This window comes from Arachis ipaensis, chromosome B2, assembly GCF_059453495.1.
Source record: "Arachis ipaensis isolate K30076 ecotype BB chromosome B2, ASM5945349v1, whole genome shotgun sequence".
Classification (NCBI taxonomy): domain Eukaryota; kingdom Viridiplantae; phylum Streptophyta; class Magnoliopsida; order Fabales; family Fabaceae; genus Arachis; species Arachis ipaensis.
The window spans coordinates 5,431,974-5,449,291 of record NC_142437.1 but is presented as its reverse complement, the minus strand read 5'-3'; the positions used below and the strand labels follow the sequence as shown (position 1 = coordinate 5,449,291).

The 17,318-nt window shown below is 27.9% G+C and overlaps 1 protein-coding gene across 14 annotated transcripts; it reads right to left on the bottom strand.

Moving 5' to 3' along the window:
• Positions 1 to 1,288: 1,288 nt before the first annotated feature.
• LOC107623980 (uncharacterized) lies at positions 1,289 to 10,913 on the bottom strand. 14 transcript variants are annotated; one of them, XM_016326430.3, is made up of 5 exons: positions 10,518 to 10,911; positions 7,966 to 8,538; positions 6,095 to 6,217; positions 4,784 to 5,293; positions 1,289 to 3,069 (listed from the first exon to the last, which is right to left on the bottom strand). In XM_016326430.3, the coding sequence occupies exon 5, from the start codon at positions 3,010 to 3,012 to the stop codon at positions 1,741 to 1,743; it is 1,272 nt and encodes a 423-aa protein (XP_016181916.1). In that variant the 5' UTR covers positions 3,013 to 3,069; positions 4,784 to 5,293; positions 6,095 to 6,217; positions 7,966 to 8,538; positions 10,518 to 10,911; the 3' UTR covers positions 1,289 to 1,740. The 14 variants fall into 14 exon arrangements, with proteins under 14 accessions (XP_016181916.1, XP_088361394.1, XP_088361388.1 ...); XM_088505268.1 differs by having other exon boundaries at positions 6,101 to 6,217; XM_088505262.1 differs by having other exon boundaries at positions 4,784 to 8,089; positions 8,232 to 8,274; positions 8,370 to 8,538.
• Positions 10,914 to 17,318: the final 6,405 nt, after the last annotated feature.

The window sequence follows — 17,318 nt, the reverse complement described above, 5'->3', positions numbered from 1 at the left end:
TTTTGGTTTATTATTTTATCAAAAGCAAATATGAGATATAGGAACTAGAAGAAAAGGCAAAAATATAGGCTCACTCTTATTATGTTTTTTTAGGTAGCGTTTGTTTTTAAAGATAGAACAGAACATTGAGACAGAAATAATAGAACAGAGACATTAAAAATTATTTTTTGTGTATTGTATTTAGATACCATATACAAGATATTAATATAATATCCCGTATTATGTTTGAATACACATAAATAAAACTAAAATATTATATAAAATGACTAAAATAATCATATAATTTCAAATTTTCTACATCAAATATAAACTAATTTAATAGAGAATGAGAGTAGAACTTAAAAAAAATATTTGAAGGAGTCAAAAATTTTAATAAAAAATTATATAATAATATTTATATTAAAATAAAATTTATAAATATAATTATTTTATTTTTAAATTTATTATTAATATGTAGGAATACATATGGTTAAGAGGAATGTCAAGGGCCAGCAACTTTTGTGATTTGTAGCCATCAATGATGGTTTTAATGGTGTGAGATTGGTATGAGATTTCATCCAATGGCTCACTTTTCTTTGCTGGTTACATGCTGGTCAGAATTTAACAAAATTGCTGTCTCCTTAGACTTTTCCTATGGTTAATATTAACAAAAAAATAAATCTGAGTTTGATTAATAAAAAATTTCGTTTAAATTAATAAGCTAAATTAATTTTAAATAAAAAATCAGTTTTAAAAAAAATCTATTTTTACGTGAAAAAAATTAGTTTTTGCACATAAAAATTTATTTTTATTTAAAAAATTAATTTTTTATTTAAAAATTGATTTTTCTTTTCAAAAAATTGATTTTTTTTAATTATATAAAATCAATTACAACTTATAAATTATTTTTTAGTATTTTAAAAGATCACTTTTATCTTTGATAATATTTATCTTTCAAAAATTTTAAGACTAATTATTTTTGTTATTATTTTTATTATAAATTAAATAATATAATACAAGGTTAAAATGATATTGAACTAATAACGATAAGAAGGAATGAATTATCCAACCCAATAAAAAATTTTATAAGAAAGAAAAGAGTACCTGAAAAAAAGAAAAAAAGGAAAATGTAGAGATAAAGAAAGAGCATGGAGAAGAAATTATTTTCCGAGAACAACACAAATTAGGAAAAATAAGAAAGGATAATAGTGGAATAATAAAAAATATCTATAGACAAAAAAAAAAGTCTGTGTCCCTCTTCTAAATTTTGTATCTATCATTATCCTTTGTAAAAGAATAAACACAAAAATATAAAAAATTATCTCAAAGACAATATATTCAATGTCCATATCTCTAGTTTCAAACACTTTTTAAAAATGTGCTGTGCATATCTATATATTCTGTCAGCAAAAATAAACGTTACCCTATGGACCAGCTCCTAGATTAGACTCGACATCATAGCGGGCCCAAAGATGTCCTTTTTCATGTCGGTCCATAAAAGACATAATCTGAATCATATCCACACAAGATCTCGAGCATATCTCGTACAGATCTCTATCGAAATCTTCTCAGATCCTCTCTCAATGACACTAAATATAGGACATAAGTCTTAACACATACACATGTCCAAAGCATGTGTTTTATACTTTTATTTAACCTTACTGACATGTGGAAACTTATCTCATGTCCATAAGTAGTTCATTACAATAACAAGAGACTTGTTTAAGCTTGATAAATAAGATTATGACGGCACTATGATTATTACTCTTGGTGATCTCCAGGCTGGTTGTTCGGCGGTGCTGGATTCTGCTGGTTGTCCTGCTGGTTGTTCGGCGGCGCTGGATTCTGCTGGTTGTTAGGTGGGTCTGGCACCGCAACACTCGTAAAAACTGCAATCAAACTGATTACAACAAGGAGAAAGAAACTCACCCGGATACGGTGTCCTGCGCGTAAGAACCAAAGGGCGGCCAGAATTTCTCCAAGCATACCAGCAGCACCTGATATAACAAGGCAAGCAGCCCTAGTCTCTTCAGGGAAGCTCTCTGCAGCGACAACAACTATGGTTGCATTTACAACATTAGAGATGGTGTTGTCAATAAAATATGGCCAAAAAAGCTCGAGTCCGTAATCTTCCTTCTTGAAGGGAGTCTGACAAAAAGCATTTACCATGAAGGTAGCCTTAAGAATGAAAAACACCACGAAAATCAAGCAACGGTAATTGTGACGACTGAAGAAAACCAGGCAGACGAACACCAGTATGGCAATAAGCAGAAGCGTTTTTAGATTGGCAGGAGGGACCAACGGAGCGGACCGGAAAATCAAGTTTAGGTATAATAGCTGACTGAGATAGCTAAGGCCGCTTAAAAACGAAATGCCGGCAATTACCATCAAGAACTCGTGATGTGTTTGTTGACGAAGTTGCGCCCAAATTGGCCTCTTCCAATAGCAGTAGAACCCGTACCCCACCGCCAGACAGGTTGTTATCACGGTTACCACTACCTTCCCAGGCACGAAGATTCTGAAAGCATATATACGGTGGACATCAGATGGTGATGGGATGTCAGTGAACTTCGTCATAGAACGTATCTCGGAACTCAATGCTACTAGACATTGCAAATAAATCGCTGAAAAAATGACCCATCCAGCATTCACTCTGCCTGCTCTCCGGGATATTAATATAGCTCCAACAATTTTGGTAGCACCCTCCAGAAAACCAAACCCGCATATGTAGAATTCGTTACCTACTAAACCAGTAACCCTTAAGAACTCCATCATCAGCGACAGGGCAATGATTATGATTCCAACAACCTTTTCGCTTCCAAATATATCGGTGCAAATCCCAGAGGTAACCCATGCTAATAACTTCACAGATACAGGCAGAAGAAGATAAGAAACAAGATGTTCTGCTGGTTTGGTAGGATCTTTCAAGAGTAGGATGGGAAGAACAACCAAGAAGTTTCTATACGCAGAAACCCCTAATATACCTATAATAAGCCCAACAATTATAATGACGATAAAGATTTGGTCCATCATTGTCGAGGCCGGATCAAGTGAATCAAACCCTCCTGCTAGTCTCAACTGCTCTCTTTCCTGCCCAACAAGAATCCCATATTTTTCTTTCCATTATTACTAGTTTTCAATAAAGGAGAATGGAGAATGCATGAATGAGAGAAATTAAGTTGAAGATTGCTTACACCTTTCACCAACGAATCACGAGCAGAGTTAGAACAAAATTTGAAGAGGGGCCAAAATTTAATTTTTAATATAAAAAAACTAAAATAAAAATTTTAAGAAGGACTAAATTAAAATTTATACATAATTTATAAGAAAAACTTGAAATTGATTCAAAGAAGACGATGATGAGGTGCGCATTATATATTGGGCGATCTCACTTGGAATGTTCTATGATACTTCTTGTAAAGGTAAATAGTATAACAACACTTTTTAAAATAATATTTTATCAATTGATGCACTCTTATTTTTGTCATAAAACAAAAAGAATTTAAAGGCCAATTAAAAATTCATTTGAATAAATTCGATGGGCATTATACTACTTTCCGACCAAATATTCATATGTTAATAATTAGAACACGCATGTTACTAATATAAAATCAACCACTAATATAAAATATTTATTTGAATATAAAATATATTTTAAAAATAAATTAAACAATATATATTATATACAAATAGTTAATTTTAATGAGTATTTTTAATATATAAATAATATTTTTTATACTTTGAAATAAGTATACACATCTATATATTTACCGGTTGCTACAAATAACTATTGTTGGTCCTGAATAATTTAGATAAGATAAATTAGTTCCACAAAAAAAATAGTAATTCAAAAAATATTTTACTAAATATTTAATTGAAAGTGGCTGTAAAACACACCACTTCTTTTAAATTATAAAAATTACTACAAAAATTAAACTATGAGAACACAACTAAGAATAAAGAATGGAATATATATGAACTTATGAAGTAATTTAAATTGGATGTTGGTTGAAAGAAAAAAAGTTGATTTCCTAAATGATTTCTATAATCACCCTAGACTAAATCTCTAACAGTCTTTCAGATTCACAACTTTTATTAATTTAGTACTTTAAATTCAAAATTTATTATATTAGTCTTCGAGAATAAACTCTGGACACCATATTAGTCCCTGAATCATTTCTAGCATTGAGTTAATGAATGAAATACTAAGTTGGTTTTGACTTGTCATACTGAACGCTGGCTAAATAGCGTCGTTTTGTTTTAATGCTTAAATAAGACAAAAATAAAAAGACAAAAAAGAGTTTATATGATGTGCAAACGATTTTATCACTCCTTATTCTTATAATGGCCTCATTTTTGCATTGTTTAATTGCCACAAAATAAAACATTATTTAACCATATGTCTAGCAACAAACATATGAAGCTTAGAGCTGAATCTCCGGACCAGTACTGTAAATTTTAAATCCAAGAAACTAGAATAGTGAAAACCTTAAATCTCATAACCATTACAGAAATTTAGTTAATCATGATAAGAAATCTTAAAAATTTCGGTCATAAACTAAATATTATATGCATTGTTTTGCTTTCATCCTTGATTTACTTTATGAGTTCAAAACAGAGTTGAATCAGAAAGCAACCAAAATTGAGGGTGAGGGAGAGGGACAGGGAACAATAATGAAAACAAACAAGAAAAGAATAGGATTCAATGCAAAACAAAATAATCACGAGTTAATAACGATACTAATAAGATAACCAACAAGAAAAAACAAGCAACAGATAGAGAGATTGAGTTTAAGAGTAGTACCTGTAAGCAACTGATGGATGAATGAAAGAAGACGCGTACGACTTTGGTGTGAAAGCAAGTCAATGCTCCTTCCTTTTAATATGCCAAAGATCTAGTGGGTGGGGCTTTCCTTTTTTCTGATATTATGTTACCATTGCATATTCAAGATATCCAAATTAACTTGGTTAAATATTGTGCTAAAGTGTGAGCCACTACATTACCCTCTGTCAACATGTACAATGTGAAAATTTATAAAAGGGCCTTTTCATTAGAAACCGAAAGCCCAAACTGGTGTGTGTGGAGCCAGGAGAGCATTGACAACCATAATGCTATGATTGCTATCTCCTTCCAAAATAACATCCGTGAAAGACCTTTGGAGCACTAGCACAGCTGCGGTGGCCTCGGCTGCAGGCACTGAGAGCGACTCCGGGATGGCCATTGTCAACCAGATCATTGAATCTCTCAAATCCTTCAGGCTTGATTCACTCCAATTATCTGGCATCTATCAAGCTTGATGGCAAAAATCTCTGGCTGTGGAGGCAGCAAGAGTTTGCAGTGATCAAAGGCCATATGATATACTGTGAACAGCTTTTAAGATTATATAATTTTAAACTATACAACCATAAACCATTAAACGAATGATGTGCTTTGCAAAAATTATTTAGTAAAAGGTTATTAAATGGTGTAAAGATTTATATCTAACTTATGCTGGTGTAGTTGATACTCTCTCTCTATATATATATGTATGACATTTAATTTTGATGGTAACGGGAGAGGTTTGAACCATGAGGAGGGCATTAGCACAAAATGTACAAATCCAGATCATATGGAAATATTATTTTTATTTGAATTCTCCTTGCTCCCAAACTTTCACCGGTTTGGCGGTTTTGCTTGCCCAGTTGACAGTTTTGTAGAATTGAACAAATTAGAAGTAATGCCCCACTTCTATCCAAAAATAATAGTAATGACTCCTTATCGCCTATAATAAATGACATCTATCTATTTGCCATAAGAATTTTCTTGTTTTATTTGTTTTCTTGTTTATTTTTACTCCTCGTATTTTTCCTTTTTCTAAAGAATATAATTGTGCATCTTGTACTCAAAATCTTCTCTTTTTCTAAGTTATGTAGTATTCTTATTCTCTATTGGTGATCCCTTTCTTTAATGAATTGCCATTCTCTTATTTGAACCTCTTCCATTGAGAGTTTAATATAGGAAAGCAGTGTAAAACTTGAAAGGAGGGAAAAGAAAACCAGCAGGATAAGCAAATTACAAATATACAAATCCTAATATGTCAAATATTTGATGCAGAAAGTATCATATGTTGATTACTTTTACTTTTAATGTGTTCAGGTATGGAAGCTGTTGGGGTTGTCACAGCCGTTGGTTCTGGACTCACTGGTAGGAAGGTTGGAGATCTTGTTGCGTATGCAGGTCAACCAATGGGCTCATATGCTGAAGAGCAGATTCTTAACCAATCAAATAAAAATACACTACATCCTAATTTAATACTACTAATTATACTTAAAATTAATTTACTCTTTTAACCCTATTAATTCACATTGTTTACACATTGTTCAAAAATACTGTTAGTTACCTATACTTTTCCTTGTAAATTTTGGCTTTCTTCCACTTTTAAATTATAGAATTAGAATTTTATTTTCACCTAAAAATGATACAGCTCAAAAATGGGAAATATCATCACAGTTAAAGTGTGTGTAATTTTTCACTTTTAAATTGTAAATAGGATATGTGTTTAGTTTGATATATAAATGTCCCGCGATCTATGTTAGCTAGGCTTGTATCTATTATCAGAACTTAAGTTAAAAGAAAAGGAAAATAAAAAAAATTATTAAAATATAATTATTGATGATCAGAACATTGGTAATGTTATTTAAAAAGAAAAGGAAAAAAGAATACTTGAATAATTATATATCGCCGTTAAAAACTGTTTGCAACCTTTTTTTTTTATCAAAGATAGGAGACTCGAACCCGCAACCTCTTAATTGACTAATTGAGTATGGGGAGATTATGCCATTTGAACTATTATTCATTGGCAACTGTTTGCAACCTTATAAGGAAAATAAAAAAATAAATTTTATTAAAGTATATTTATTGGTCAGTAACATTATTCAAAATTAAAAATTTTACTTACTACTTTTCTAGTCTCGCAAACCAATAATTGAAAAAGAATTCTAAGTCGGAACCAATACTTTGCATTGTACCTTTTGTTCTAATGAAAATAACAAATGTAGTACCTGCACCTATTCATTGAATGCACGTAAATGGTATAAAAAATTTAATAAATATATTATTAGCACATTAGCACCCTATTTTATTAGGGCTTTATATTTATTTCATTAAAATCCATTAACTATATAGAAATGTTATTTGTTCTTTGATTGTAATGTCAAAGGGGAATATTTAACTGACCATTGAATATTAACTTGTTTTCTCCCTTCTATGTGGATTGAGTTTATAACAAATGATTCAAAATAACTCATTATCCACGGAATTCATCTTGCTATTATACCAATTTTCAGATAATAATAAAAAAAAAAAAGAGAATTACCAAAAAAGAAAAAGAAAAAGAGAAATCAATGTGGGACCAAAAGCACATAATATTACTGTAACCAAGAACCTTCTTCATGCTTTGGATAACATACCGTTCAACAAAAATGAAGAAGCCTAAAAAATATATCGTATGATATACAAATACTTTATTTTTACTCACATGCATATAAAAATTGAGATATTTTAAACATTGAAATGCTAAAATTACACCAAATCAAATGGGAAAACCTGAAAATAAATTTTAACGGAAAACAATTTAAAAATTTAAAGGCTCAAATTCATTGAAGAGTATAATTTCAAACCAAATCATTAGAGTTGAATAATGAGAACTATCATAACATTAATGTGCATCTCTAAAAAGTTTCCTACTTAAGAGTATTACTTAAAAATTATTTAAAACACATCCCTAATCCTTAGTTTACCCTAGGTTCGTTATAGCAACTACGATAATTTCAAATTCACTTCCATTGCGATGGAGCTAGCCTAAACCCTAAATTGTAGTTATGATATAAAATTAACTCATTATTCCTAAACCCACAAAAATACTACTTAACTGGGCATTCTAAATTTCAAGCTTACACTAAACGCAAATTCAAAATTTTACAATGAGAAAAAGGGAAAACACTTACGTGATACAGCGATGACGGCACCAAAGTTTCATACGATTCATTAAGAGTAATTACACCACCCATGCTAGGCTTCTTCAAGTGAGGAACATCTCTGGAGAATGGGACTGCACCGTGAACCCCACCCCTATTTCTCCAACGTATCATTTAGAATTTTAATTTGAGTTTTAATTTGAGGTGAGAAGCAATTAATATTAAATATTATAAATTAAAAACAAATAAAATTAATTAAATATAATTATAAATTAGTTAAGTTGTTTACTTTTTACCTGATCACCTCTTGGTTCTGTATACTTTTCCTATTTCTAATCACTGGTGAAAATCGATTAGATTTTCTAATCACTTAGTTATATACATTACCAAGTCATAGAATAAAGATATAATTAAGAAAAGAGAGAATGACATACCTCTGACTTTTGGAGAAGAGATTGCTTTATTGGAGAGAGACTGGATTTCTTGATCATGCTTTTGTAGTGCTTCTTTAGCCTTTGACATTAGAACTCTAGTACCACTTTGCCAGAATGTGTGATGTGATACAACACAATTATCCTTCCTTTGAGTCATGAGGTGAAAACTCTGAAAAAAAAAAAAAAACTAAGCTTTATTCAAATGATTACAGCTCATTTGAGTGTCACTAACTATTATTTTCACACAAAGTTTACTAACTCAACAATGTTTTCTATGGCTGCAGTTCAAATGGAGAAATGGTTGGTTTTACTCTCTTTCTAAGAAAAACCAAGGCACAAAGAAGCCAGATCCATGCCCTTTGCATACACAATGGCTTTGTGTTTGATGAATAAGCAATTGATAAACACCGAAACCATCTCAGCAGACTCAAAATAAAAACAGACATTCAAAACCCAAAAATTAACTAATGCCTATAGAGTATAGATAAGTAACAAATGAGTAATACTGACCGTGACCAAAACTTTACTGTGAATCAGCTTAATTTGCATCCCGATTCGACCCAAAAGAAATGTACTTGCAGACACCCCACAAAATTAAGGGAATACAAAACCTATGGATGGACAGAGGATGAACCCATAGCAATATTGGAAAATCAAGATACACAGAATATAGAGAATGAGTCTTTCTTGGTGAGGGAAGAGCATATTGTCTCTTATTAGTTGATATTGCAAGGAGGAAACGGTAGGTGAGTAATAAATTATATTAAATCAGAGTGCAATAACACACCACGTTAGTAGTATTTATTGTTTTTTTTTACCAGTAATTAGAGGAAAATGTTTAAAAATATGAATTAAAAATATATTATTAGATTATTAAATTAAAAATGTTGAGTTGATAATTAAAAGTGTTAATAAAAATAAAATTTTACCAAAGTTGGTGACGCAGGTGGGTAGGCGATTGTTTTTCAATAAATTAGGGTTTTTTTTTTTGAAAAAATATAGGTAATTAACAAAATTTTTGAACAATGTGTAAATAATGTGAATTAATAAAGTTAAAAGAGTAAATTTAATTAGTAGCATTAAATTAGGGTGTAATGTATTTTCATTTGATTGGTGGTTGTTTATGTTGTTCAAAATTTTCATTGTTTCCTAGCATTTTTTTTTTTGGTGACTTCAATAAATTAGTCGTTTAATATAATATGAAAACATTAGCAAAATTGACAGCTGTTATGGACAATTAATAAATGCATCAGAGTACTACTTATCTGTAACAATGTTCAAAAACAGCGAGATTACAATAATAATAATTTTGACATAATATAATTACCTAATACTTTTAACCGAGATAGTTGTCATTACCTAGCTCCTAAGAATTTATGGATTTTTTTAAGTTATATAACTTAATCGCTTAAAATTTGTTAACCAAGGAAAAAAACTATTATTTTTAAAATAACTATTAATTGTGCTACATATTTATGAAAATATCTAAATTTTTTAAGTAAATATTTAATAACAAAAAAAATTAATAAAAAATAATTAAAATTTATTTAATTTAATATTTATTAATTATTATAATAATTAATAAATACTAAATAAAATAAATGCTGATTTTTTTTATTTTTTTAGTATTATCAATATTTAGATATCATGATAGAAAAAGTTAAAAAATAAATAAATAATTAAGTATTAAAAATATCTAATATAATATCTAATAATATTTAAGATAATATCTAAAAATTATAATATACTAATTTAAAAAATTTATAAATAAATTATCATAAAATTTATTGTAATTAACTAAAAAACATATTAAATCTCACAATACTTTATACCCTCTCCTAAACTATCAATAATACAACATTTAAATCTATAATACACTAAACTTACTTGAAACTATTTCACAAAACTAACAATAACTCATAGTAACTATTATCTTTTCAAAAAGAACTAAATTTTACACATTTTTTGTATAATAACTTTTTACTTAATTAAATAATTTTAACGAGACACATATCAACTAAATCTTTAAAATAATATCAATAAAAGATGTTAATCTTCTTAGCTTTCTCAATTGTTATCAGTAAAAAATATAAATGAAAACATGTAAGTGAGAGAGGTGATCTTAATCATCATAGTTACCACGCTTACCTTGTTGTGTAGTGGCCAGAAGCAATAAAAGAAGGCGGGCGCATGGAAAGAGAAACGCGAGAACCGCAAAGAAAGAGAGGAAAACGTTGAAGACATAGCGGGAAACATGATAGTCATGTGGGGTAACAATGCTTTGGACAACTCCACCGGGCACGCTTGAGTTGTTACGATGGTCAGGTTCCCTCTCATCTCCTTCAATCAAAATTCCTCACCGTCAATAGTAGGCATCAAAAGTCGAAGTCGTTCACGCAAAATCCCTGAGAGCCATTAATTTTGAACAGAGAGAGAGAGAGAGAGAGAGTAACGATCAGCATCAACGAAAGCACATAGGACTTGAGTACTTATTTTAGTCTAATAATTTTTGGGTTTGCTGTGGACTATAATGCGATATTTTTTTGTGGTATATGATTGAAAGTGGGTAAGATTTAGAAAGTTATAGTTGAATTTTAAATTTGACATGCGCCAAACTAATGTATTTGTGTATACGAAAATATTTAATATTTATTAATTATTGTGATAATTAAAAAATAATAAATAGAGTAAATTTTAGTTGTTTTTTTGTTTTTGTAACATTATCGTTATGTATAAATATACGTATAATTTAATTTTTTAAATATATATTTATATTTTAATATATATTTTAATTAGTTACTAATTTTAATAACTAATTTTAATATACACATAGCTATTAGTCGTGCAAAAAATTCATAACTAAATTAATAATAAAATTCAATAGAATTTATTAATCTTTCTCAAAACTGCATACAACTTTTAGTAATTTTTTGCAGAGCAAATTACTTGCGACTTTAAAAATCAACAGCAAAATACTTATATCATGTGTATTTAATTCCACAACAAATTAAACCTGCATGTAACAAAAAAGGTTTTTAGTAGTGCTATGCTGGTTTCCTAGGGTTTTCAAGATTTATTCACATACATGCATGCACTAATCTTCCTTTCCCACTTTTCATTTTGTTTTTTCTTTTATTAAATTCTTGCAGACAAACTACCTTCGAATTACAGGGTATCCAATGTTAGTAGTTGGCAACTTATTAGGGCATATTTAATGAATGAACTTTTTAGGTTTTAGTTGGTTGGTGAGATTATAAATATTGGGACATACGGTCCTACTATACATGGTAGTTGAATTTAATAGAAAAAAATTTTGTAAAATAATAAAATATTATTTTAATTATATTTGAATTTTTATTTTTATTAGAGTAAAATTAATAAAATAATATCATAAAATTATCTTATTTAACTTAATATATATAATTTTATACGTATAATATTTATATTTATGTGTTTATTATATCTAAAAATATTTATTTATTTTAACAATAATTAATAAAAACAAAATAAATTTAAGACTATTTTATAATAATTTTTGCTATTTTTTTGATATTTGTAAATTCTATTACCTTAATTTAAAAGTGATTAGATGATTTTATTAATTTTTTTTCCAATTTAAAAGAGCTCTATCGTCGGTCTATCCTTAAGTAGGACTTATTCCAAACTTGAAAAATATTACTTTTACACGTAAATAATTAACGCGAAATGTTATTTTCGATATCTATCGTTGTTATCTCTCTAATAAATATAGGAAAAGTATAGGGTACCAACATATTATCTGCCAACTTCTACCAACTCTTATTTATAATTGTGTTTCATAGAAGTGTGTTCGTGAATATGTCTAATAATGAATATATTTTAAATACATATATAAAGAGACACATCTAAAAAATATATCTATAAAGACACTTCTATTAAACACAGCTATAAAAAATACATTTTTATTAGACACATCCACAAACACACTTCTATGAAACACAATTATAAATAAAAGTTGGCAGAAGTTGGCTATTGGTAACGTAGCGAAACCGATAAATATATAAGAGCCAAGTCAAAATAAAATTCATATCTCATTTAATATATGTAATAAAATAATATCATGACTAATTCAAAGTAAGGGCCAATACCTTTGCGCCAATCGTCAACTCGTCAAAACCCTTCCTATTCTGTAATTAATGAGAGAAGTTTTAATCAGTAATACTAAGGAGATTAAAAAATACAGCTGAAATTTATATTATTTAATATTTATTAATAATTAATAAATATTAAATCAAATAAATTTTGATTATTTTTTATTAATATTTTTTATCAAATATTTTCAATTTTTAATTTAGTACCAGAAGATATATATATCTACTTGAAGTTTAGTTCAATTTAACTATTTTGATGACTTTTAAGATACACAAAAGTCATTCCAATATATCTGTTAGAATTCAGGAGGAAAGACTAAAAACATGTTGTTTGATTTACTCGTAGTCCTGAATCCATCTATGAGTCTCTAAGTCTTTCTATTATATTTCTATCACTATTTCGGATAGTTGAAACATAAAAAAAAATGCCGTATTTCTATCTCTTCACTTTATCCACTTTAACCTTGTTTTGTGCTTGATATTTTTTCTTTTGTGTTCATAGTTTTATTATGGCTTGTCTCGCTTCTTGAATCTGTTTTTTTTTTTTTTTTTGGGTGTTGACAAGGCTGAATTCTACAGCTTTTGAAGTCTATTCTACCATTTTGTTATTTCTTAATGTGCTCTTTTGAATATATTTCGTATCTCCATATATTCATCTGTTCTTTTTCAGAGTCCATTTTTCCTAGTAAGTTACCCCATGAATTATAGAGTAAATTGTGCTCCATAAAAAGGCTTATGTTTTTTGTCAGAGATAGAACAGCGTTGGGTTTAAAATGTTTTCCTTGTTATTATGGTTCCTCAATAGTTGTAGTAATTGAGTAGAAGAGAGAATGTGAAGAAGGTAATGTAGATATGAATTATTATTAGGTGATTGTTATATATGGTGTTTAAAAGTGGTTATCTAACTTATTAAAAAGAGTTTAAAATTAATATTTAATTTTAAAAGTATAAAAATAAATAATTATTAAATATTTAAAATTTATTATAAAAATAAATTAGATAAAAATTAGATATAAAATTATAAACGCCATAAAATTTATCTTATTATTATTCTAATTAGTTCAACAACATGCAGCATCTAAACTCTATTTAAGGGTAATAATAGATAGGGTAGGATAAGATTTGGAATCAACCCTAATCCTATCTACGGGTTGAAATTTTTGTATAAACTCGACCCTACTACTTTATCTGCGGGTTGAGAATATTCCAATCCTAATTCTATCCATTCTTAACCGGCGAGTACCCGACTTTATCCGCGGATTACAAAAAAGATACAATATTATTATATAATTTGATGATAATTTAAAATAAAACTGACTTTTATGTAAAAAAAATTAAATTATCAATTAATGATATTTTTTTAGTGGCTAAGAATCTTTTGCATTTAGTGAGAGGTCTTTGGTTCAACATCCACTTAAAACATATTTTTATATAAGTATATAAGATATATATAAGGTACGGATTGGTCCGATAGGGTTGAGACTCAACCCACACCGTACCTGATCCGCACGAAAACTGTATCCTATCCGCTGCAGATGGGTTGGCAACCCTATCCGACCGGATGGAGTTGGATTGGGTACCCACAGATAGTGGCCCCTAACCATATTCAACTACTCTAGCTATCAACAGAGCTAGCTAGAAGCAGTTTCCCAAAACAGAAAGCTGTTATAACTGCACTAACTAAAGCAACTAACACTTCTTGCTTTCTTTACCAGCTAGCTTCTCTTCCACTATAGCGCTTGTCCGAGTTGAAATTGCAATTTGGGGCTGTGTCGGGTAGCTAGCTGATTCTAAAGAATATCCAAAAGGTTGACCCAAATTAACATCAAGAACATTATTGTTACCGCAATTGATAAACCAAGTATGTGAGGGTTGAGAATGTAGGGTTTGAAGCGTATGCTCACAGTAATGCAATGCACCAAAAAGAGACACGCCAGATGGGTACCCAGCTACATTGCAACCCATCAAAATCCAAAGTCTCATCGGAAAAATTTTAAGTATTTCAGATATTCTGATATTTTAATAGTTTTAGTTATTAATCTCAATAATATATATTTTATAAAATATTAAGTAAATAAATTATTTTTATAATTAAATTTAACAAAAAAAAATTCTTCTTATGCATGTATTTTCTCCTTTTTTTTAATTGATTTTTATTGTTTTAATAAGCTATTTAATAAATTTAGTTACCAAAATAATTTACTCATATAATATTACTGTATATTTTATGATAAAAATTAATAACTAAAATGATTGAAACACTAATTTTCCTCGTACATGAGATAACCTTCTCATCTCATTTATGCTTCTCTCGGTGCAAAGCCTCTAACAATAAAATTTATATAGTACTGTCCAAAAAACAAAAACATTTATATAACACAATAAATAAAATATAATTTTAATTTAGTGGTTAAAAAATGTGTTAAGAGTATAATTTAAAAGGACTAGATTTGACTCTATATATAATAACTAGCTTAAAGTTATTATTAAAAAAATATGAGAAAACGTATGGATATTGTTGGATATAAAATTAATTATTAGAATATATTTATATATCTTAAGTTTTAAAATTGATGATTTTTGACACGTGCTACTAATACATTTTTTAACCTTCGTAAATTTTATGGGATGTCGTTGGATATAAAATTTAAAAATAATTTATATAAATTAAAAATTAATCACTAAATAAATTATTTGAATTTATGTATATTTTTACATATTTAGTTCACATAATTTTTTTAATTGAATAATCCGTCACTAGTGTGAAACTAATATAATTAGTAGGAAGGTGTGCTCAATGTATCCGTTAGAATACTCAAAGAATAACAAGATACTAGCGTCTGAAATATCTCTCTTATTTTTCTTCTTCTTCTCGACCACGTTCATAAACACAATAATCAAATATGTTATAATAGAGTAATTAAACCTGACTAAATAAAATTTATTTATAATAGTATAATAAAAAAATTAAGATATTAAATACTTATTTCTATATGCATGTGATGATTAATTAGTAGCTTTTCTTTCGTTTACACGTATTATAATCGTATAAAATTACATCCACATTATTTACTTAAATTGATACCAGTGTCATTCGGTTCTATATATATATATATATATATATGCTTAAATATTAAATATAAAAAAAAAGTACGTTGAGAAAAGGTATTGTGGTTATGTTATCCAAATAGGAAATTTTAGAAATGCTAGTATATAACGTCCATCTTCACTTCATTCCAACTTGAAGTTTAACGTTTTGATTGATCAAAATTTTGAATAAAAATAAGAGTAAGGTAACAAATAAAGTTCTAAAGATGTACATGTTGGATAGATTAGTTTTAAAAAAAATATATTAATAAAGTCTTTTAAAATAATAGATGTGGATACATTATCTTTAAATTAGTCTCCTATAATTAGGATAAAAAATCTTAATTTAAATCAACTTGCATTGTTCATATTTGTTATCTTAAAAAATTTTATTAGTAATTTTTTAAAAATTAATTTATCCAAAATATAAATTTATAGAAATTTATTTGTCACTTTACTCTAAAAATAGATATACTTTTTCATCCTTCATATTCTTTATCTATTCCGCTTGCTCTATAACAAACATGATTTATATAGATAAATAAATATGAATTTCAAGAAAAGAAACATAAAAGGTAAAAGAATCACGGAGGAAAAAATATAAAAAAACTAATGAAAAATATAATAAAAAATAAAAATATTATTCGTATATCAAAATCAGTTATAATATATATATTTATGTATAAATATATGTATAATTTAATTTATTTTTAATGTATATTTATATTTTAATATATTTATATTATAATTAATTTTTATGATTGATTTTAGTGTACACTTAGGATAATAATATAAAAAGCACCTTAAAGGGCACGTACATAAACCATACGGTATACATATATTATGCCAAACACATTATTGTTGTACACAAAGAGAATATATATTCTACCTCAATTACCAGATACAACTTCAAGGAGAAATTTGCATAATAAAGACACAGGGAACAACCCCAACAAGCCTATAATTAACCATAATCAGGCATATATTAAAGAAACCAGAGGTAGGGTTTTAAACCCATATATCACAAATTCACAACTCAGTATAACGTACTAATATGGAAGATTAGATGACACTACTTAGCGGTATGATGAGTAGTGGTGTGCCGAGATATTTATATCACAAATTTACAAATTCTTATATTTCCATATATTTTTCACTAATAAAAATTTACATATAAATTTATCTAAAATTCATTTATTATTAATATAATAATTTTATAATTTTTTAAAAATAAAATATTATTTTAGTCCATAACAACATTTGAAACGTCATAGTTTTACTCAAACATTTTTTTCTATTTTAATCATTTGATAAAAATTAAATTTTTTTAAAAATACTCTTTTTCTATCATAATCTTCTTTTAATAGCAGTGATTATTATAGTGATTTGAAAGTAAAAGTGACTGAATAATAAGAGAAAAGAAGATAATAATAGAAGAAAAAAATATTTAAAAAAAAAAACTTAATTTTGACCAAATAATTAATAAAATATTTAGAAAAAGATAGAGCGTATTAAATGTAAAGGACAATGATAGAAATTAGGTAAAAACTCACATGCTGTTTATGTAAAGTTAATAATTAATAATTGTTAAAGATAATGGACTATTTGTACAATGGGCTATTGAGTTACAAAATGAACATTCCATACTATTTAGAATAACCATTCGAGTACTAGGGATAATAAACATTTTCTCAAAAATTTAAACTGATTTTGGGATTTATGGGAAAAGGTA

Bases quoted from the DNA above. Each gene is read 5' to 3' on its own strand.
- LOC107623980 (XM_088505260.1), bottom strand. From the start codon at position 3,012: ATGATGGACCAAATCTTTATCGTCATTATAATTGTTGGGCTTATTATA.